At 38.6% G+C, this 23,491-nt stretch overlaps 1 protein-coding gene and 1 pseudogene across 4 annotated transcripts in view; one reads left to right on the top strand and one right to left on the bottom strand.

Moving 5' to 3' along the window:
- Window positions 1-1,112: 1,112 nt before the first annotated feature.
- Window positions 1,113-23,491, bottom strand: part of LOC112617272 (periphilin-1-like) — a 219,697-nt gene continuing 197,318 nt past the window's right edge. For 2 of the 4 annotated variants that reach the window (XM_025374010.1, XM_025374012.1), the window contains one exon: window positions 7,339-7,991. In XM_025374010.1, coding sequence (XP_025229795.1) covers window positions 7,797-7,991 — 195 coding nt within the window. In that variant the 3' untranslated portion in view covers window positions 7,339-7,796. Of the gene's footprint in view, window positions 2,547-2,859; window positions 3,178-6,533; window positions 6,635-7,338; window positions 7,992-23,491 lie in introns of those variants that run through there. The other 2 variants (XM_025374008.1, XM_025374009.1) reach the window with 2 other exon arrangements.
- LOC112617262 lies at window positions 11,912-15,067 on the top strand (annotated as a pseudogene).

Raw genomic sequence — 23,491 nt, 5'->3', positions numbered from 1 at the left:
ACACATCGGAAGGAGGATCATCTGCTTTGGGTGATCCTGGATCATGGAACCATGACATAGTCAATGGCTGGATGTCAGGAGTAAATGGCACAGATGACTAACAGGTGGGTAGTGTGTACAGTGTGGATACACTAGAGAAAGGGATGATTCACGTGCCAGGTGGGACAAAGCATGGTGCTGCAAGATTTCATTTAGAACGGCACACAGTTGAAAACTTAAAAGTTGTTCTGAAATTTTCCATCGAATATTTTTGGCCAATAGTAGCCATGGTTTACTTATACCATGGAAAGCAAAGTCAGATGAGGGGGGCACTGCTGTAGTTTCTCAGTTCTTACACTTCCTCTATCCTGCTGCTGAGTAAGTAAACTGAAGACTAAGAAGTAATCTTGCAGTAGAGAGTAATAAAGCCCACATTTTAGCAAAATGCGTTAAGCCTGTTAAGAAAAAAGACAATCTACTTAAACGTGGTTGCTTTATTTTGCACTTTTAAAATTCACAAAAAGCTTTACAATATCTACATTCTGCCTGTTGGTAACCAAGGCTTTATGGTAAGACAATGAAAATTTTATCACACCAACTGGGCATATGCAAAAAAAATGAATAATTTACAAACAAGTCTTTTTATTCAAGAACATTATGTAAAATATACACTCTGGTAAACATCTGAATTCATCCATCCTAAAATTAGACTTTAAGACGCAAAAAAAAAAAAAAAAAAAAAAACCCCAAACAGATTTTAGCACTAACAAGCCTATCAGAATAATGCTGATGGCAAGCCATAAACAGCTTTAAATGCTGACTGTAATTTGGGGAAAGGGGAGAAAAAGAAATTATCTGTTGTATCTATATTTAAATACATCTGTTAGTGAGACTTCTCTAATTTAATGAATTTCAACAAAGTGAACAACTCCTGCGCCTTTGGTAGTTTCTCAAGTTTTGTTTTTAAACTTGTAAGGAAAAACCCCAGGGAAGCGGGGAGAAGGAAAAACAAGACTAGAACTTTCTTAGTCTTGAACACCAGAACACTGCCGCCCTCCTTGGCAGGGAGCAGTCTTGCGCTGGATGATCAAAGGTTGGGTTCCGGAGGACATCCGTAAACAAACTTATCCAGATACATTTCTAAGGTGGGTAACAAATAAAATCATTGCTCATATAAGGGAAGAATACCAGAGTTGTCATGTGGGATTTGGCTTGGCTTATGTTTTATTAAAGTTAAATAAGTATAAACATCTAAATGGCAAAAATAAAAATCCAAGGTGGTCTCATTTAGAAAATTAAAAAAAATAATTAGTGTCCTCAATTAGTTTTTAAATTTGCGGAATGGCACAATACATATTTTGAGGCACCCGTTATAGAATCTGTTAAAATTATGCATACTACTACTTCCTCTTTTAATATAATTTTTATGTACTCTAGGGTAGGTATTATCAGTAGAGGCCACTAAAAATAATGCCAGAATTCAAGTGAGAGAGAATAGAAATGGAAAGAGGAAGGGAGGATAATGAAATTGGGTAGTAAGTAATAACAAACATGAGTTTTAAAGTTTCCTCACTAATAACACAGAATTGTATATTTTGGCTCAATGCCACTAGGCTGCTGAAGTGACCAGGAAGTGAGTGGAATATCGTAATTGTCCCAGTTAGATTCTTAACTAACTCGTGATTTGGGTGAGGGGTCATTTTCACAGACTGCTCGGTAAGGGGTAGCTGTGCTGTGCTAACTGCCTATCCGCTTTGTTTCTTTCAAGAACACTTTTGAAAGGACAAGAACCTACAAAAGGCAGCAGAACAGAACAAAGAACTCATTAGACTACAGAGATTAACACAGCAATAATCTGCCAATAGTTTAATCATGGACATGTTACAATCATCTTGTTTCTTGAGATGGAGAGTATGGGCCTACAAAAAATAGAATAAATAAAATTCCACTATTCTTGGCATATTCCAAAATTTTCCTCTTTTGATCAGAATTTTTTTGGACAAGTCCCATGCCAAGTCTGTCCTGAAGACGCTGGCTGAGCGATGGATGAAAGGAGTATTCTGACACAGGTATTTTGTGTGAGAATGGCTAGGCGACTGCCGACTTTAGTGCAGCCGAAGACAGAGTGCAGTCCTGATAAGCTGGAGCCGTTTGTATTTATTCAGTACAGACACAATACCAAAGGCCTGAAGCCAACACAATTTGTGAGTAATGAACACTGTCGCCTCCCCTTTGCAGGGAGCAGTCTTGCACGGTTTCTGGAGGACATAAGTAAACAAACTTATCTAGATAAATCCCTTTACACACCCTTGTTACCTACTGTTCGCCCTCAGCCTCAGGGTACGAGAATTAGCTGCCTTCAGCTTTATTCTCTCCCGAAGTTTTGGAAAACCTCCCTGCCTTCCAATTGCATCTTTCCTTATAGCGTCTCCTACCACCCTGACCAATCTCCTACATCACCCCTTTTCTGTTTTTTGCATCAGGTTTTGTTGATTGACGACTACAGATGTGTGCAGCAACAGTTTTGTCAGGCATAGCAGTTACTGCTTGTTTTCCGGCTTTAGATCCTAGAATTAGTAAACAACAAGAGACAAACATGAGTGTAATTAGTAATATTCTTTTCTAATTAAGAAGTGACCCCCAGGAGTGGGGGTCTATCTAGGAGAGATGTTTTCGCATATCCTTCTATATGGCTGTTACTGAGGAACCCCACTGGGGGTATGTTAATCCCTCCTAGCTAAAAAGTCACAGTTAGAAGCTGGGAAGGGGATGTCTGCCTAAGTAATAGGGCTGAAAAAAAGGCAGATTTAGAAAATGGGCTTAATAGGGTATAGCAGGTACAGGTAACAGGCAAAGTGAGAGAATAAAAAGGATTAATACCTTACGCGAGTTGCAATGTACAACAGAGAGCATAGCAAGGAACAAATTTTCCTGAGTGAATGGTGTCTGTGTTCGAAGCAGGATTCGCTCAGCCTCCTGAGTTGTCTTCTTCAGCATCCCCCAGGTAATGTCCGGGGCTCCTGTCGTCCGACGAAACTGTGTCATCCGACGAACCCGTTTCTTCCGGGCCTGTGGGGGCTGCGGGGACTGCAGGGGCTGTGGGGCCTGCGGGGTCGTTTCCTTCATTTCTGGTACCAGGTTGGGTCCTAGCCCCACTATGGTATGGTTTGATGCATCGTGCTGGAATCCAAAGAGGGCCTGAGGGGGTGTGAACACAAGCATATCCTCTTCCCCATGTTAGCAAAACATTTGGACCATGCCATATATTACTATTTACATCTTTCCATAAAACTGTGGTTTTATGTCTTGAGAAGTTTTAGCAAAGTGCTTTTCTATAACTGATTGAAATTTATCATCTAAATTTCAGAAATTAAGGGTAAATAAGGCTTGTGCTAGTAGTGTTTCAGTGTCTTTACTCATAGTCTCCCTTTTTTGTTTTCTGAGCATATTTTTAAGGGTGAAGTGGGCACGTTCTACTATGGCCTGTCCTTGGGGGTTATACGGGATGCCTGTGGAGTGTTGGACACTCCAAGTGTGACAAAATTGTTGAAACTGTGAGCTGGCATAAGCCGGACCCTTATTAGTTTTAATTTTTGTGGGCCGCCCCATAAACATAAAAGTTAAAAGAACATGTTTAATGACAGATCAGGTGGACTTTCCAGGAAGAGCATATGTGCTAATTAGGTGAGAACAGGTATCAATGGATACATGTACGTATCTTTGTTTTCCAAATTCAGGGACATGTATAACATCTCTTTGTTATAACTGATTAGGTTCTAGTCCTCTAGGGTTAACACCTGTTGAAGGAGGGGACATGCCTGTGAGGCAGCAATCTGGGCATTTACAGGATAATTTGTTTAGCTAGTCTTTGCATAAGTTGAACTTGTGTAGTTAAGTTTCTCTAATTTTGGTGGAAAAACTGATGTGATTGGATGGCTTGGTTAAGCAGTGACATCATAACTTGCAGGTCTGCTTGATCATTGTCATAATCCAGTGGGCCAAGCAGTGAGCTGTGGGCTCAAATACGTGTGATAAAAATAGAATGTGTACATTGATCTAACAATTGCTGAAGTCAAAGAAAAAAGGCACACAGGGTGGGCTCGAGAATAGACTTAATGAGGGCTGTTTCAAGGTTCTGCAATAAATAAGCAGAGTAAGCAGAGTAACTAACAATACTGATGGGCTGAACAGAAAAAGGTTCTAGGGCCAATATTAGGGCTCCAATCTCAGCTCTCTGAGTACTAGTAAACCTAGATGGAGTGAGGGAGTTAGGTGGTTTCCACCAGATAGCCGCTTTTCCATTTTTATGAGAGTCATCAGTAAAAAGCATTACAAAGTTAGGTATGGGGGAGGGAACTACTTTTGTAGGCATAACTACAGGAGTACTAGATAAGAACTGAAATAGTTTGTCAGCAGGAAGGGCATGTTTTATATGGCCTGCATAATCAGAGAGTGCTTTCTGAAGGTCTAGAGATAGGGGCAAGACTGCTTCAAACTGTTTTTTACTCAAGGGAATTCTTATGACATCAGGGTCATGACCTAGCAACTGACTGCATCATCTGCTGACTGTATAGATGACTTTACTAACTAGCTGGAAATAGGGAGATAGTGTTTTAGTCCCAGTATGTGAGCAAAAAACCTATTCTAGGAAGTGCAGCCCCAGGGCCATTTGTCCTATTAATCCCGTAGGGGAAATATTTAATAGGAAAAACAAACAATTGGACTGAGTATTGTGGGGTCTATGCAATCTAGTTGCCTCTGAGAAATAGCTTGATTTCCTCAATTTCTCTTTTTGCTGTGGGGATTAAATACCTGGAAGGGTCTAGGGCTATATTGCCTTTTAGGATAGAAAACAGGTTTTGTAATTTATCAGTAGTTATGCCCAAGGTGGTGTGAAGACAGTTAATATTGCCTAGCAATTTTTGATAATGATTTAAGCTATGTTAGTTGCTAGTATTTAATTTAACCTTTTGAGGTCTTATTGACCAGGAAGTTAGTATGTATTCAAGATACTTCTAAGGTGAGGACATCTGTACTTTTTACTTTTTCAGGTGCTATGATTAAATCTCTTAACTGTGTATTCCTTACAACAGAGACATATAAACTCAAAAGTACTGGCTCCATTGGGGCTGCTAGTAAAATATCATCCATAAAAATGAATAATCTTGCAGCTAGGAAATTTTTTTCTACTGGGGAGCAAAGCCTGATTTACATAATATTGACACACGGTAGGACTGTTCGGCATTCCTTGAGAAAGTACTTTCTAATGAAATAGGTCAGCTGGCCTTTCATTATTGATAGCTGGTATTGTAAACACAAATTTTTCTCTGTCCTGTTCTGCAAGGGGAATAGTATAAAAGCAGTTTTTTAAGTCAGTAACAACTATAGGCCAATCTTGAGGAATTGCTGCAGGGGAATGGAGCCCATTGAAGGGGCCCCATAGATTGCAAATTAGCATTGATAGCTTGTAAGTCATGCAAAAGTCTCCATTTGCCAGACCTTTTGGGAATGATGAAAATGGGCAAATTCCAAAGGCTGTTTGCTGGTTCTGTATGGCCGGCTTTTAATTGCTCCTCAACTAATTCATTGGCTCGGCTTTTAATTGCTCCTCAACTAATTCATTGGCTCGTTGTAATTTCTCTCCCTTTAAAGGCCACTGTTCTACCCAAATAGGATTTTAAGACAGCCACGTCAGGGATAGGGGAGGAATTGTAACAGTAGCTATTACTAAAAAGAGGTTTGCTGTTTATATAATTCATCAAATTCTGTCCTCCAGGGGAGGTACTGACTGGTCTCTAAAATTGTTTTTAGCTAGCACTGAGCAGTCATATAGGGTTATATGGAAGTTGTCTGCTATGGCCTCAATTAATCCTTTCATAAATGGGCTAGCAGCTCCGTTTTCTCTAATGCTTTTTCTTCTGTCTTTATAAGCATAAAAAGTAATGGTTCCTATACTTGATTGCCTTGTCAATTTTGTATCACTGGGCAGGGCAAGAGGTCCCCTTCTAATGCCGCTTGCCTAAGACAGGGTCCCATAGCTGTAGCGTACCCCTTGTCTTTTTTCCAATTTATTGGGGGAGGGAGCTCAGGGAAAACCTCCAATTCCTCTTTGGTATCTTTATCCAGTAAAGGGGGTAAAAGGGGACTGAGGGAGGAAGAGGAGGCGATAAGGTGATGGTTCCTCCTTCCTTCCCTTCTTAGGCTCTTCCATGTACAGCTGGACCAAAGCAGCCTTAACTAAGGCCCATAACGTTAAAGATGTTACCAGGACCCATTGCCCTTGTGCATGATATCGTTTAAGATTTCTCCCCACTTGTTCCCAAAGCTCTAGGTCCAGCGTGCCTTCTTCTGGGAACCATGGGTTTTGGGAAACAACAGTTTGCATTAGGTCCCTTAACTGAGCCTGCGAAACTGAGGCTCCACTGGCTTTAGGCAGTTGTTTCAATACTTTTATATACTGTTTCTGTTGTGCAGATAGCTGTTGTACCATGATGAAACCCTAGCTTGAGTACTCCCCTGAACTTGGAAATCCCGAGCGAGCACCAATGACTTACTGACTGCGCAGTCTCTTCACCTTCGTTTTCGGGGGTTCCGTCGTGATCCATTGCGGCGTTCCTCACAGGGGGCACCTGCTGCCAAGTCTGTCCCGCAGACTCTGGCCGAGTGACGGATGAAAGGAGTATTCAGACGCAGGTATTTTGCGTGAGAATGGCTAGGGGACTGCTGGCTTTAGCGCAGCCGAAAAGAGAGTGCAGTCCTGATAAACTGGAGCCGCTGCTTGTATTTATTCTGTATTTATTCGGTACAGATAGAATGCCAAAGGCCTGAAGCCAACACGATTTGTGGGTCATTAACACTGCCACCCTCCTTGGCAGGGAGCAGTCTTGCGCTGGATGATCAAAGGTTGGGTTCCGGAGGACATCCGTAAACAAACTTATCCAGATACATTTCTTTACACTACCTTGTTACCTACTCTTCGCCCTCAGCCTCAGGGGAAGAGAATTAGCTGCCTTCAGCTTTATTCTCTGAAGCTTTGCAAAACCTCCCAGTCTTCCAAGAAGGTTTGGTTTGCGTCTTTCCTTAAAGCTTCTCCTACCACCCTGATCGATCTCCTACAGTCCCAAACTTAAAATATCCCTCATCTTCCACCTCAAATTGCCTCTTCTATTTGTTAGTCTTGTATATGATATTATTTAAGTCTCATACATCAGTGACAGAGTCAGGAGTTTCAGGATTATTGTAATAGAAGACATTGAGTTCATTACTTGGAAAAACGGATTTTTTTCTGAGGTATCTCTCAGAGATTTAAGTGCTCTATTTTATCATTGAATGATAATTATTCTCAAAGCAAATATTCTCTAAGATACCAAAGTATTCAGTTTATTAGGATAGTACACTTTAACATATTACAAGTTACAAAGCCTAAGAAAAAGCAAGCAACAAGTCAATAAAATCACAACTTAGAATTCTAACATTTTCAGATGGTATCATATGTCGGCTGGGAGCGGTGGCTCATGCCTGTAATCTCAACACTTTAGGAGGCTGAGGCAGGCAGATCACTTGAGGCCAGGAGTTAGAGACTAGCCTGGCCAACATGGTGAAACCCCATTTCTACAAAAAAAAAAAAAAAATACAAAAATTCTAATTAAACATTTTAAACAGACTATTTTAGATGTTTATTTAATATTGAAATGTGGTCAACTATCATAAAGTATTTCACTGCATCACAAAAATTCCATATATTAAGGATTTACACAATCCAGGAAAAAAATTTTTTAGAAGCTGTTTTTTTTTTTTTCTGGTCTGAGCAAAAAAATCTAAAAAGGCTCTCCAAAATCTTGAGTGGAAGTATCATACTCTGCAATGAAATGCTTGAGTTCTTCAACACACCGCTCACCTATTTCATGTAAATTTTGCCTCAATGCAAACTGTATAGACTTTTCTAATGAAGGATCTTTTTCAATCAGCATTTTCACCACCATCCCGAAAGTTTCACAGTCTTGTCGGTAAACCTAAAAGGTAAAACACATTCTGGTTAGCTGAGAATGAAAATAACTAGCCAAATACTTAGCTGACTGAGTTGGCAGAGTTATGACACTAACATCTAAAAGAGAGACACAATATCACAGCAGAACCTTTCTAGGCCTTGCATTGTCACTATTACCAGAGGCCACTTAAACTGCTATCCTTGAGATCTGCTGACAACTTGAATGAGAAGGAAAACATTGACATACCACATTACTGAATGCAGAAGTGTAAGGCAGTCTAATCAAAGGACATCAGACTAGAGATCAGAATAAGAACAAAGGCTAGGGAAGAGGTATCAATGACTTTGTTCATTTATTTGTTTGGAAGAAAAAAGTTTCTGAGCCCCTAACTTTAGATTCTTTGTTTGAATCATGATCAGATAACAAATTCTGTTTAGTGGCCAGGTGTGGTGTCTCACACCTGTTATCTTAGCAATTTGGGAGGTGGAAGCGGGTGGATCACTTGAGGTCAGGAGTTCCAGATTAGCCTGGCCAACATGGCAAAACCCCATGTCTACTAAAAATATAAAAAATTGGCTGGGCGTGGTGGCACGCATCTGTAATCCCAGCTACTTGGGAAGGTGGCGGCCTCTATAAACTGGGAAACGCAAGGAAATATATTTTCCCTAGAGCCTCCAGAGGAAATGCAGCCCTGCACTGGACATTCTGATTCGGGTCCAGTGAAACCTGTTTTGAACTTTATATATTATTCTCAGGTTCTCATGGACTATTAACCAAGTTAGACAACACTCTGGGCCATAAAATAAACCTTAAATTTGAAATAATAGGTATCATATAAAGTATGCTTTCAGATCACAATGGAATTAAATTAGAACTCAACAACAGAAAGCTAGCTGAAAAATCTCAGAATATGTGGAGATTAAACAACACACTTCTAAATAACACACAAAATCCACTGGAACTAATAAGTGATTATAGCATGGTTGCAGGACACAGGATCTTTTAATATACAAAAGTCAATTAATTGCTTTCCTACATACCAGTAATGAGCAAATGGAATTTGAAATTAAAACACAACACCATTTATATTAGCACTGACAAAACCCCTTAAGTTTGAGTCTAACAAAATACATACAAGATTTATATGAGGAAAACTATAAAATGCTCATGAAAGAAGATACAAATAAATAGAACATAAATAAAAGATAAACTATATATATTAATATAAATATACATAACATATAAATAAGATATAGAGAGATAGTCCAAGAATTGACAGGAAGAGTCAATACTGTTAAAATACAAGTGCTTCCCAACTTGACCTACATAAATTTCAGTCTCAATGAAAATCTCAGTAATTAATTTTGTGAATATTGACAAACTGATTTTAAAGTTCATACACAAAGGCAGAAAACCCATAATACTGAATATAATATTGAAGAAAAAAAGGAAAAAGTCAAAAGACTGACACTATCCAATTTCAAAACTTACTGTAAAGGTGGCTCACACCTGTAATCCCAGCACTTTGGGAGACTGAGGCGGGCAGATGACCTAAAGTCAGGAGTTTGAGACCAGCCTGGCCAACATGGTAAAACCCTATCACTACTGAAAATAAAAAATTAGCTGGGCATGGTGGCGTTGTCTGTAGTCCCAGCTACTCAGGAGGTGGAGGCAGAAGAATTGCTTGACCCTGGGAGGCAGAGGTTGCAGTGAGCCGAGATCGTGCAACTGTACTCCAGTCTGGGTGACAGAGTGAGATCTTGTCTCAAAACAAAAAACAAAACACCTTACTGTAAAGTTACAGTAATCAAGACTGTATGCCATTGGCAGAAGAACAGACAAATCAAGGACAGGACAGTCCAGATACCGACCGATACAAATACAGTGAACTGAACTTTAAAAACAGAGCACAGAAGTAATTCAATGGAGAAACGACAGTCTTCAACTTGACAGTTAAGTTCAAGACTTCATTGAACTTCAATGAGTTGAGCGGTGCTTGAAAAACTGGATATCTATCTACATGCAAAATAAATAATCTAGACACAGATCTTATACTTTCAAAAATATGTTAACTCAAAATGGATCATAGACCTAAATATAAATGCAAAACTGTAGTATTTATAGAAGGTAACAGAGGAAAAAATCTAGGTGATCTTGAGTTTGGTGATGACTTTTAAATATAACATCAAAGACAATCCAAGAAAAAACCCAATATATTGGATTTCATTAAAATTTAAAAACCTGTGCTTTGTGAAAGACATTGTTAAGGGCATGAACAAACAAGCTACAGACTGGGAAAAAATCTTTGCAAAACATGTATGTGATAAACTGGTATCCAAAATATACAAAGAACTGATAACTCAACAATAAGAAGGCCGGGTGAGGTGGCTCATGCCTGTAATCCCAGCACTTCGGGAGGCTGAGGCAGGCAGATCACGAGGTCAGGAGTTTGAGACCAGCCTGACCAATATGGTGAAACCCCCATCTCTACTAAAAATACAAAAAATTAGCCAGGCACGGTGATGCATGCCTGTAATCCCAGCTACTCGGGACGCTGAGGCAGGAGAATTGCTTGAACCTGGGAGGCAGGGGTTGCAGTGAGCCAAGATCGTGCCACTCCACTCCAGCCTGGGCTACAGAGTGAGACTCTGTCTCAAAAAAACCAAAACAAAACAAAAAAATAAAAAACAAACAAAAAAAATAAGAAACCCAAATTATTTGCCCAATTATATAACGGGCAAAAAACTGAATGAACACCTCACCAAAGCAGACATTCAGATGGCAAATGAACATACGAGAAAATGCTCAACATCGTTTGTTATTAGGAAATTGACAATTAAAACGATGATAAGTAGTGAGATACCACTACACATCTATTAGAATGCTTAAAATCCATAACTTAAATTTAAATTTAATTTAAATTTAAATCCACAAAAAAATTTGACACCACCAATTTCTGTCAAAAATGTAGAGCCACAGAACTCTCCTTCATTGTTGGTGGGAATGCAAAATGGTACAACCACTTTGGTAGACAGTCCAGCAGTTTCTTACAAAGCAAAACATTGTCTTACCATACAATCCAACAATCCCACTGCTAGGTATTTATCCAAGTAAGTTGAAAACTTATGTCTATACAAAAACCTGCATACAAATCTTTATATCAACTTTATTTATAACTGCCAAAAATTGGAAGCATCCAAGATGTTCTTTAATGGATAAATGGACAAACTGCAGTACACTCATACAATGGAATGTTTTTCATAAAAAAAATTAGCTATCAAGCCACAAAATGACACAAAAGAATCTTAAGTGAAAGAAGTCAGTCTGAAAAGGTTATACACTATGATACCAACTATATGACATTCTGATTATTAAAAACACAAAAACCCATAGACACTAAAGAGATCATTAGTTGCCAGGGGGAAGGGGAAAGGACAAACAAGTGGAACATAGGACATTTCTTAGGGAGATGAAATTATGCTGTATGGGACTGTATGGTATGATACTGAATGATACATTATGCATTGGCCACAATTCACAGAACTGTAGGAGACAAAGAGTGAATCCTAATGTAAACTATGGACTTTATTTAATATTAATATATCAATATTAGTTCATCAATCATAACAAGCGTATCACAGTAATGCAAAATGTTAATAATAGGGGAAACTGTGTAAGGAGAAGGGGCATATAAGAACTCTCTATGCTCTTGCAGGTTTTCTATAAATTTAAAACAGCTCCAAAAAATAAAATCTATTAAAAATTTTTTTTCAAAAATAATCACACAAAAGTGAAAGAAGAAAAAAAGTTTTCTTAACTTTTGTGCCTGAGTTTCAGTACCTATACCAGACTGTGCTGTTTAACAATTAAATAAGATAATACAGAACACTCAGAATAGTGCCTGCTACATAGGAAGTATTTAATCTAAGGCAGCTATAGTGATGATGATGGAAAGAGGAGAAACAACTATTCTGACTTCGTCTATAGAAGGGAGTACTAGAAAATGATGTTAGAGCTGATAAGTTCTCTCTAGGAAAACAAAGAAAAGGAAAAGGAAATGGTGTTTGGGGGAAATGCTAGTGGCTTAGTACAGCAGATAAATTAATAAAGAGGGAAAGAGCTACAAGTAGAAATTGGAACCTTTGGATGTATCAGGAAGAGAAAAATGAGAAAGAATCTATGCTTTGGGTTCCTGCTACTGAGAGCCAGGACAATAAATATGAGAAGATGTGTGAAAGAAAGATGAGATTAGAGGCTTTACAAGTACAGTAGTCCCCACTTTATCTGAGATTTCAGTTACCTGCTATAAACTGCAGTCCAAAAATATTAAATGGAAAACTCCAGAAACAAACAATTCTTAAGTTTTAAACTGCATGCTGTTCTGAGTAGTGTGATAAGATCTTGCGCCATCCTGCTTCATCCTGCCCTCCCTTGGTCCCATATTCAATTTTTATCTACTACCCACCTGTTAGTCACTTAGTAGCCCTCTCAGTTGTTGGATTGGTAAAACATAGTATACACAGGGTTCAGTACTATCTGAGTTTCAGGGATCCACTGAGGATCTTGGAACGTATCCCCTAAGGATAAGGGGGGATACTGTAATGAAGAAGCAGTAGATATATGATAATGTGAAGAGTGATAGGTGGAAGGTTTTTTACTTTTATATATTTCAATGGGGAAGGTACTAGGAGGAGATAAGTTCAGTACTAAGTAGTCACTTGAGTCACTCATGAGACAGCCAGAACCAACTACCAACAGGAAGTTAAGTACATGAGTCTGGACTTCTGAAGAAATAAACAGAAGTGAGGAAGGGATCGATTTTATAATCTTTAGCAGTAATGTCAGCTGAGGCCAGGGGAATTTCTTGAAGGAGGGAGAGTTCTTCCTAGCACCACAAAACTGATACTCAGTAAATGTTCAATGAATAGCTAACGTGTGCTTTAAGAGAATGTAAGAGCCAAAGAGAGCCAAGTGCAGACATCTAAAACCATCAATGTCATCCACAGAAAAGACCACAGAAAAGTTAAGAATCAGGAGACAGTGAAGGCACAGATGCCAAAGAAAGAGTTTATAAAATAAGGACATAGTCAATCAAATGCCAGAGAAAGATCAAAGAAACATACTGACTAGATTTGGCAGTTAGGAGGTAAACCACAAGAGCAGCTTGTTGGGATGGTGGAGACTGGAGAGCTGTGCTGTCCAATACAGTAGCCACTAACCACACGTGACTATATTTTATTTTCCATTAGTGAAACAGAAATAATTCTGTTTCTCAGTCACACTAGTTCTATTTCAAATGCTAGTGGCTGCCATACTGGACATGAGGATGTAAAACATTTTCATCACTGCAGACAATTCTATTTAGCAGAGTTGTCATGGAGGACTGAGGAGTGAAAAGAAGGGAAAGCTGTCATGGTAAGTGGTGATCTAGTAAATTAAATACACATTTGCAACTATTTTACCATTAAAGTGGAAAATAAAAGCTTACAACTTTTATAGGAGCATTGTGAAATAAAATTAGCATCTGTAAAATGTTCTACAACCTTTTAATGAAAGGTACATAAAAATAAGTTAAAAAAGGAAACTCCAATTGGGGCGTAATATACAAGGAACCATTCATAATGTCTAATGTGTTGATGAGGTCAGGAAAAAAGTGATAGTACATTTATATTAAATACTGGAGATAAATTTAAACCCTTTAATTTGGGCCTCTGCAATGCAGAAGGTGCCAAAACTATTGTAATCTATGTTGCTGTTTGTGCTGTATTAATAGAAAAAGATATCTTTGAGTCCTCCTCAAAGCTGCAGTCCCACTGCCTCTTAAAAACACAGCTTCTAAAAAGAACACTGGTGGTTGCTAAGAAATGCATTACGAACACATGGATCAGAGCTATAGTGCCTGCATTCAATATGTGTGAAATTATCACAACCCAAAAGGAAGCAACTGCAAAATCAATGACAAATTAAGTACAACTTGCAGCAGCTTTTCATGAGGAATTTGTTGTGAGAGAAGATTTAATGGAGGTGGCAATAGGAACACATGGTAGTAACATTCAGCAAGCTAGGAAGGTTCCTGAAGTTACCGCCATTGAGCTAGATGAAGACACTGAAACATTAAGAATCTATAGAGAGAGTGCTGATGCTGTAAAAAAGGCTAGAGGTTTCTTGGAATTTGTGCAGGATTTTATTCAGGCTTCTAAGAACCTCACTGGAAAAGTAATTGGAAAAAAACGGCAAAGTTATTCAAGAAATAGTAGACAAATCTGATACAGTTCAGGTGAGAATTGAAGGGGATAGTGAAAATAAACTACCCAGAGAAGACGGTATGATTCCATTTGTATCTGTTGGCACTAAAGAAACCATTGGAAATGTGCAAGTTCTTTTAGAGTACCATATTGCTTATCTAAAGGAAGTAAAACAGCTAAGAATGGAACGCCTACAGATTGATGAGCAGTTACAAGAGATTGGTTCTAGGTCTTATAGTGGAAGAGGCAGAGGTTGTCGGGGCCCTAATTACACCTCCAGTTATAGTACAAATTCTGAGCTGTCTAAACCCTCTGAAATAGAATCTGAGGGTAAAGACAAGCTGAGTGATTGGTCATTGGCAGGAGATGATGACTGAGACAGCCGACATCAGCGTGACAGCAGGAGACACCCAGGAGGAAGATGCAAAGTGTTTCAGGGGGTCAAGGTCGTGGTGGACCACATGGTGGCAAATCCTCCATCATTTCTGTGCTCAAAGATCCAGACAGCAATCCATACAGCTTACTTGATAATACAGAATCAGATGAGACTGCAGACACTGATGCCAGCGAATCTCATCACAGTACTAATCGTCATATGAGGTCTCATAGACGAAGGACTGACGAAGATGCTGTTCTGATGGATGGAATGACTGAATCTGATACAGCTTCAATTACTGAAAATGGGCTAAGCAAAAGATGTGATTGAAGAGCATGGTCCTTCAGAAAAGGCAATAAATAGCCCAACTAGTGCTTCTGGCAATGACATTGCTACAGCATACTCTGGGAGAAGACAAGATTAATACCTTAAAAGAAGAAAACAGTCAAGAAGCAGCAGTCCTCAATGGTGTTTCATAAACCGAAGAAGTCCTAGTTTACAGTTCTTTTATATTACATGTACAATAATGCTTGTACCAGCTTGCCAAAGATAGAATATGGATTGCCAATCTTTACATCACACTTTCAGTTCCACCATTTGGAATTCAAAAAGGGGAGGGATCCTGAATAAATCATATGTTAAACATACTTTGACACCTACTGTGTTATAAAATATATCATCAGATATGCCTTGAGAATAGTATATGTAAATTTTTAAAAAGTTGCTGGCTATAGGAAATGTTATTTTGTTTTCAAAATATGGCAGAGATGGGGGGTGGTGGGTGGGGTGGGATCCCCAACGTAACATTCTTTATCAAAGCACTGGCTGCTTTTGTAACATTTTTAATATGCAACCACTTCTTCATCTGAGGAAAACTAGAATAAAACGCAGTCTAAAATATTGTGCACTGAATTGTAATTTCTTCATTAGTTTAGTCTAGGAACTGGTCTGTTTTAACGTGTTTTTTAAGAGCTGTATGTAGTGGAAAATCTGCAGACCAGTGGAATACATTTGTTAAACTCTCATCTGCAGGGACACTGTGTGATATTTGGCAGTGACTGTTCTACCTTGAGGTTTTGTTTGGTTTATTTATTAAAGTGCACAGTATTTAAACATCAAACATAGCTTTAGTTAAAACACTAAGCTGAATTAGTCATGTCCATTCAGACATAACCGGAACTACTGAAAAGATTAATTTCCAGAAGGTTTATTCTATATAAACTACACACTAGTCTTCAGTAGAGTATCTTTTTTTTTCTAGTTTCGGTTGTTTGATGTGCAATATGTTTTTGTATGCAGATAGTAAATAAACTTTGATCTTCCAAAAAAAGAGAGAGAATACAGCGTATTGGCCAGGCATAGTGGCTCACGCTCATAATCCCAGCACTTTGGGAGGCCAAGGTGGGTAGATCACCTGAGGTCAGGAGTTTGAGACCAGACTGGCCAACATGGTGAAACCCCATCTCTACTAAAAATACAAAATTTAGCTGGGCGTGGTGGTGGTGGGCGCCTGTAATCCCAGCTACTCAGGAGGCTGGGGCAGGAGAATTGCTTGAACTGGGCAGGTGGAGGTTGCAGTGAGCTGAGATCACACCATTGCACTCTATACTCCAGCCTGGTTACTCCGTCTCAAAAAAACAAAAAACGAAACAAAACAAAATGAATATAATATATATAATACGTATAGCATACAAAATATGTGTTAACTGACTATATTATTGATAGGGCTTTTGGTCAACAGCAGACTATCTGTAGTTAAGTTCTGGGGCAGTCAAAAGTTATACCTGAATATTCAAATGTTGCGGCGGGGGGGGGGGGGGGGCAGGCAGGGAGAGACAGCATCACAAATCCCTGAGTTGTTCAAGTGTCAACTGTAGAGGTATATGTATCTGTGTGTGTGTGTGTGTGTGTGTGTGTGTTTATGAGACAGAGACAGAAGAGCAGCTAAATTGAAGACCCATCACAAAAACACAACTGATGAGATCACTGGCCTTCAGAGAACAGCTCAACCTTCAGTCCCTCTCCACCCCTTTAGAGGTTAAGGGGGTAGGCTGAAAGTTCCAACTCTATAAACACATGATTGGTTACCCTGGGCTATCAGCCCCTAAACAGAGGCTATCCAGGAGCTCCCCCAGCCATTAGTTCCCTCATTCACATACAAAAAGACACTTATCACTTTAAGATTCTAGAAGCTGTGTGCCAAGAAATGGGGGCAGAGGCCAAATATATATTTCTTATTATATCCAGAAATGGAAAGATAAGTGACAAAATAAATAGAGCAAAAGCTTAATTATAGAATCTAGGTGATATGTATATGAGTGTGCGCCAGACAATTTCTTCAACTTTTCTTCATGTTTGAAAATTTTCAAAATAAAATGAAGATGGATCTGTTCTGCTTTGACCCTGGAGGATGAGCTTTGCATCTTCTCGATATGGGTTAGATATTAATAAATCTGCAAATGCTGACACAAGTGTGAATGACAGATAAATGTGCCTGCCACACAACTAGAGCTCACCTTCTATGTTAAAGCACTGGAACTGGTCAGATTACAACATGCTCTGTTCAAGGACTTTACATTCTAGTAAAAGACCAATAGATTAAAAATTACCAAACAACAAGGGAGAATATGGTAAATGCCATAAGATAAATACAAAGTGTTGTAATTATTCCAAATAAAAGATCATGGGGGGCGCACTAAGACAGTGTGAACTGTTCTAAGCACCTTGAAAGCAAAAAAGCATAGTGTGTTTAAAGAGTAATGAATCTTGGAATATAGGGAAGTTTTGGGAAAAATAGTAGACTGGAATCAAAATGGAGCTAGACATGAGCAGGTAAGGCAAAGACCAAACTCTTAGACTTAAAATAACTTACGGTAGAAACACTGTAGACATTTTTTTCTCTAATTCAACAGACAATAAACAAACAACTAAAGACTGTTGATTAGGGAAAAAACCAACGTATTCATTGCTCACTGAATTTTGAGAAAAGTAATTTTGTATTCAATGTCAATTACTGGCTTGGGAAAAGAATTTCTAAGATGCAAAACATATAGAAAGGCTAAACCTAAAGAAAAATATTCATGAACACAGGATGAAAGGCAATTAAATACATAATAAAATAGGCTTTAAAATTCTAACTGCTGAGAAAATGAGCACAAATATTTGCGATATGATATAATTTCATTTGGCTTTTGATACTGTCGTGTCTGAGAATAAAAATTCTTTAACAAAAGCAAGGAGGAGTAGGCTTAATTTGCACATTTCCCAAGTCATGTCCAAAACATCCATCATAATGAAACAGACCACAGTTTAAGATGGCAATTCAGCTCCCTAAAAGATATCCGGAACTTAGAAAGTCCCTTAAGTTTTTTTTTTTTTTTTTTTTAAAGAAGTTAAAGTGGCAAAATTCTTTTTTTTTTTAATTAAATTTTAAAAAATTTCCATTGGTTATTGGGGAACAGGTGATATTTGGTTACATGAGTAAGTTCTATGGTGGTGATCTGTGAGATTTTGGTGCACCCATCACCTGAGCAGGCAGTATACACTGCACCCAATTTGTGGTCGTTTTTATCCCTCACTCCCTATCCACCCTTTTCCCCTGAGTCCCCAAAGTCCACTGTGTCTTTCTTAGGCCTCTGCATCCCGCACAGCTTAGCTCCCACATATGAGTGAGAACATACGATGTTTGGATTTCCATTCCTGAGTTAGTTACTTCACTTAGAATAATAGTCTCCAATCTCACCCGGGTCGTTGCAAATGCCACTAATACACTCCTTTTTATAGCTAAGTAGTATTCTATTATATTTATATATATATAATATATATATTCTATTTTATATATATATATCACAGTTTCTTTATCCACCCGTTGACTGATGGACATTTGGGTTGGTCCCACGATTTTGCAATTGCAAGTTGCGCTGCTACAAACATATGTGTGCAAGTATCTTTTTCATATAATGACTTCTTTTCCTCTGGGTAGATACCCAGTAGTAGGATTGCTGGATCAAATGGTAGTTCCACTTTTAGTTCTGTAAGGAATCTCCACACTGTTTTCCATAGTGGCTGTGCTAGTTTACATTCTCACCAGCAGTGTAGAAGTCTTCCCTCTTCATCACATCCATGCCAACATCTACTGTTTTTTCATTTTTTTGATTATGGCCATTCTTGCAGGGGTGAGGTGGGATTGCATTATGGTTTTGATTTGCATTTCTCTGATCATTAGTGATGCTGAGCATTTTTTCATATGTTTATTGGCCATTTGTGTATCTTCTTTTGAGAACTGTCTATTCATGTCCTTAGCCCACTTTTTGATGGGATTGTTTTTTTTTTCTTGCTGATGGGAGTTTGGTGTAGATTCTGGATATTAGTCCTTTGTCAGATGTACAGAATGTGAAGATCTTCTCCCACTCTGTGGGTTGTCTGTTCACTTTGCTGACTGTTCCTTTTTCTGTGCAAAAGCTCTTTAGTTTAATTAAGTCTCAGCTATTTATCTTTGTTTTTATTGCATTTACTTTTGGGTTCTTGGTCATGAAATCCTTGCCTAAGCCAATGTCTAGAAAGGTTTTTCCAAAGTTTGTCTTCTAGAATTTTTATAGTTTCAGGTCTTAGATGTAAGTCCTTAATCCATCTTGAGTTGATTTTTGTATAAAGTGGGAGATGAGGATCCAGTTTCATTCTCCTACATGTAGCAGCACCATTTGTTGAACAGGGTGTCCCTTCCCCACTTCATATTTTTGTTTGCTTTGTCGAAGATCAGTTGGCAGTAAGTATTTGAGTTCATTTCTGGGTTCTCTATTCTGTTCCACTGATCTATGTGCCTGTTTTTATGCCAGTACCATGATATTTTTGGTGACTATTGCCTTACAGTCTAGTTTGAAATTAGGTAATGTAATGCCTCCAGATTTGTTCTTTTTGCTTAAAACAGCAAAATTCTTATATAAACACTGAATTAATTTTTATATACAGCTTACAAAAGAAATATTTGAGAACTATCCAAAGAAAATTTATTTTAAACACAATAAATTCAAATAAATAATTTTACAATTTCACAGATGAGGCAGTCTAGTCTTCATGAAATGATTTAATATTATCTATCAGAAAAGTGTAATATCCTGACTGTACAAAAGGTCACATTTTAGATCTGACTAAGGCTAAAAGAAAGTAATTAACTGGCAACAGCCAGTTCTCAAAGTGAAAAAAAGTCTCACATTGGTTTGAGAAACCTGTAAGGCACAAGATCCACCCAGTTACTCTCCAACAGGAGAGAAATTTGTCAGCAGGAGTGACTAAGCAGGAAACAGCTTAGCTATTTCAAGACCCACCTCCTCCACTTCCTTCCCAGCTCATCTACCACAAAAGAGGTTGGAGACAATTCAATATATAGGTCTCCTTATCTTCTGAAGATATGGAAGTTACGTCTCAGAACCTAGAAGTTTTAACTGTTACAGGGTCCAATGAGTTGAGCTCTCAACTCAGGGAGGCCTCACCACACAAGAATAATTTTTGGAGAAAAGGGAGGAATCCTAGCAAAGGTCTCTATGTCTAAGGATGGCTGTGGGTTACAATTCTAAAGGTCTTTTTATTGGCTTATTCAAATATAATGGCATTTTAAAATTCCTGGCAAATGAGAAGTATTTTTACTAACTTAACATTTTCATATAGACCTTCGTATTTTATGTACCAGAATCCTCAAAAGCACTCTGGAGTTACTGGCCTTATTTTATAAAAATAGTGAAGCAGAGAGATTAAAGGAGTTAATTGTAAGAAATACAATGAACATTCACAGCCTAAATCTCAAATTCACTCCTTATCATACTGCTGCTACCAGGCAAGATAATTATTTAAATCCAAAACAGAAATGAAGCCATGACTGAACTAAATCCTTAGCAAAGATAAATGAGCCTGCTTGGTTTTGAAGAGTGGTGTAAAGGAACTGGCTTGGAGGAGTCTGGAAGCAGGTCATCTGATTATGATTCCTAACTGCCATGAGACAATACATGAGGGGGGTGTATGTGTGTGTGTTTCATGTCTAATACTGTACTTTAAGGTACTCAAGTCATTCCCCTAGTGAAATTTGAAACGTGGGTTATTTTTCCATATAGCTTCAAGGAAGCCACTAAGATAAACAGAAATAAATAGGTCAGATCACCCATCTGCCCCATGCTGGGAAAAGCATTATTGTTCTGTAATCTACTTAACGCTGTGGTTGGTTAAAGAGCATTTTATGGTTGAAATGGGACATTTTCAACGTATCCTGCAGAAGAGGCAAGTTCCCCTTAGTTTCTTTTGACAGATGATCCAGTGGACCAGGCACATTCACTCTACTATCCCACTTCTTTCATTATTAAAATCCTATATCGTGTATACACACACAGGACCTAGAAGGACCATCAAACTGTAAACTACTTGTAATTATGGATGACTTTGTTCCTTGCTTCCTTGTTTTTCAGTTATCTATGATGCACATGTTAACTTTTAAAAAATAACAGTCATTTTAAAAACCTGAGGAGGCCTGGCACGGTGGCTCACATCTGTAATTCCAGCACTGTGGGAGGCCGAGGCAGGCGGATCACAAGGTCAGGAGTTCGAGACCAGCCTGGCCAACATGGTGAAACCCCAACTCTACTAAAAAAAATACAAAAATTTTCCGAGCATGGTGGCGTGCGCTTGTAATCCCAGCTACTCAGGAGGCTGAGGGAGGAGAATTGCTTGAACTTGGGAGGTGGAGGTTGCAGTGAGCCAAGATTATCGCCACTGCACTACAGCCTGGGCGACAGAGCAAGACTCTTGTCTCAAAAAAATAAAATAAAATAAAATAGGTCAGGCGCGATGGCTCACGCCTGTAATCCCAGCACTCTGGGAGGCCAAGGTGGGCCGATCACCTGAGGTCAGGAGTTCAAGACTAGCCTGGCCATGGTGAAACCCCGTCTCTACTGAAAAAAAAAAAAAAATTAGCCAGGCGTGGTGGTGCACACCTATTATCCCAGCTACTCGGGAGGCTAAGGCAGGAGAATTGCTTAAACCTGGGAGGCAGAGGTTGCAATGAGCCGAGATCACACCATTGCACTTCAGCCTGGGCAACAAGAGCGAAACTCCGTCTCAAAAATACATACATACATACATACATAAATACATAAAATAAAATAAAAACCTCAAGAAAAAATCTGTATTGGAAAGCTGACTTTAGTAGAAGTTACTTTTGCTACTATGAAATTCCTCCATGTCTTATACTGAAAAACCATGTAGTATCAGTACATGTGTTATTATGCTTTTTTCTTTTTCTGTTTTCTGTGACATTAAAGTTTAAATATTCTGTATGTTTAGAAAAGCTTTCTTTTTTTTATAGTATCAAGGTATTGTGACTTTTCAGCTCAAGAAAAATTAGTGTTTATTCATGCAGTATTTCTGGGAGACTTTCAAAATGTATGCCATAATCTCTTTTTTTGTCGCTGAAGCGAGTGGGGGTAGCTAGAAGGTAACAGGATCAGAAAGTGCTAGTGCAGGGTGGTCAGGATTACCTACAGCTCCAGTAAACAGGCAGTTTCTGTTTAGCTGCTCCCTTTCCAGTCTCCTAAGATAGGCCCCCCAAGCTGTATTTACACTACATGCCAACCAAAAAATATGCATTTATAGAAGATACGATTTAAGAGTTTTGGTAATAAAGATGAATCCTAGAGTTCACTAGTTTACAAAAAATTGGGCTTATGATGTTGACATTACCAAGGAATACGTAGGAAACAGGGATGGCAGGAAGGTGGCGGAAGGAGGCAAGGGAAGAAAGAGGGAAATTATGGAAGAAAGTAAGTTGCCTCGTGCTCTTCTAGTTCCAGGTTCTAAACTTCGTATCGGTCCTGTTACATAAGAAACCCCGCAATTTTTCAATACTTTGCCTTTACTTGCTGAAGGTAGTTTGAGTGGGTTTTATAATGTTTTTTAAACTTTTAAAATGCAATATACCTACCCTGACAGACTGCTTCATGAAATAGATGTTACCTGGCCTTCTGGGAGCAGTGCAGGCCTGTATACTTGCACTGATAGGCTTATCTGCCTATCAGCAGTGCTTTAACATTGGCAGAAATGCCATCATAATGTTATAAATCTATTTTCTCATCAATGTAATTGCAAAACCCATCAAAGGTGCTTCACAAGCCTCTATTCAACGTAGTTAAAGATAGGCTATAATTTTCCATGGTCGGCCGGGTGCGGTGGCTCACGTCTATAATCCCAGCACTTTGGGACGGTGAGGTGGGAGGATCACCTGAGGTCAGGAGTTCGAGACCAGCCCGGCCAACATGGTAAAACCCCATCTCTACTAAAAATGGAAAAATTAGCTGGGCATGGTGGTTCACGCCTGTAGTCCCAGCTACTCGGGAAGCTGAGGCAGAAGAATCACTTGAACCAGGAGGCAGAGGTTGCAGTGAGTTGAGATCATGCCACTGTACTCCAGCCTGGGCAACAGAGTGAGACTCAGTCTCAAAAAAAAAAAAAAAAAAAAAAATTTCCATGTTAAAAGCTAAACAATTACTAATCCTTAAAGTTTCCATTGAAAATATAACTATCGCTACTCCTACTGGAAAAAAAGAATAATGTATCTGCTTTCAGCTCATCACACACAAATGTAGGATAATAGAATATTATCAGTTTACTTAATCATACTTCTCCCAGAGAGGGACTTTTCAATTAGGTAACATACAATACCACTCTGAATACTTCCAAGATGTGTTTTTTCTTTCCAGAAGAAAGGAATTATTCATAACTAATATAAATAGCACAGCTTTATTTTAAAAATAGGAACTGTTGTATCAGGTAGATTAAAAGTAGGTTAAAGTTAATATTTAAAATAATTCATTATTTTACTTTTATTTCTGAAGGCATTATGTACAGTGGGGAAAATCCATAAA

This window comes from Theropithecus gelada, unplaced genomic scaffold (genome assembly GCF_003255815.1).
Source record: "Theropithecus gelada isolate Dixy unplaced genomic scaffold, Tgel_1.0 HiC_scaffold_15987, whole genome shotgun sequence".
Classification (NCBI taxonomy): Eukaryota; Metazoa; Chordata; class Mammalia; order Primates; family Cercopithecidae; genus Theropithecus; species Theropithecus gelada.
Note: the sequence above shows the minus strand (reverse complement) of the source record. Positions and strands in the feature narration are given on the sequence as shown.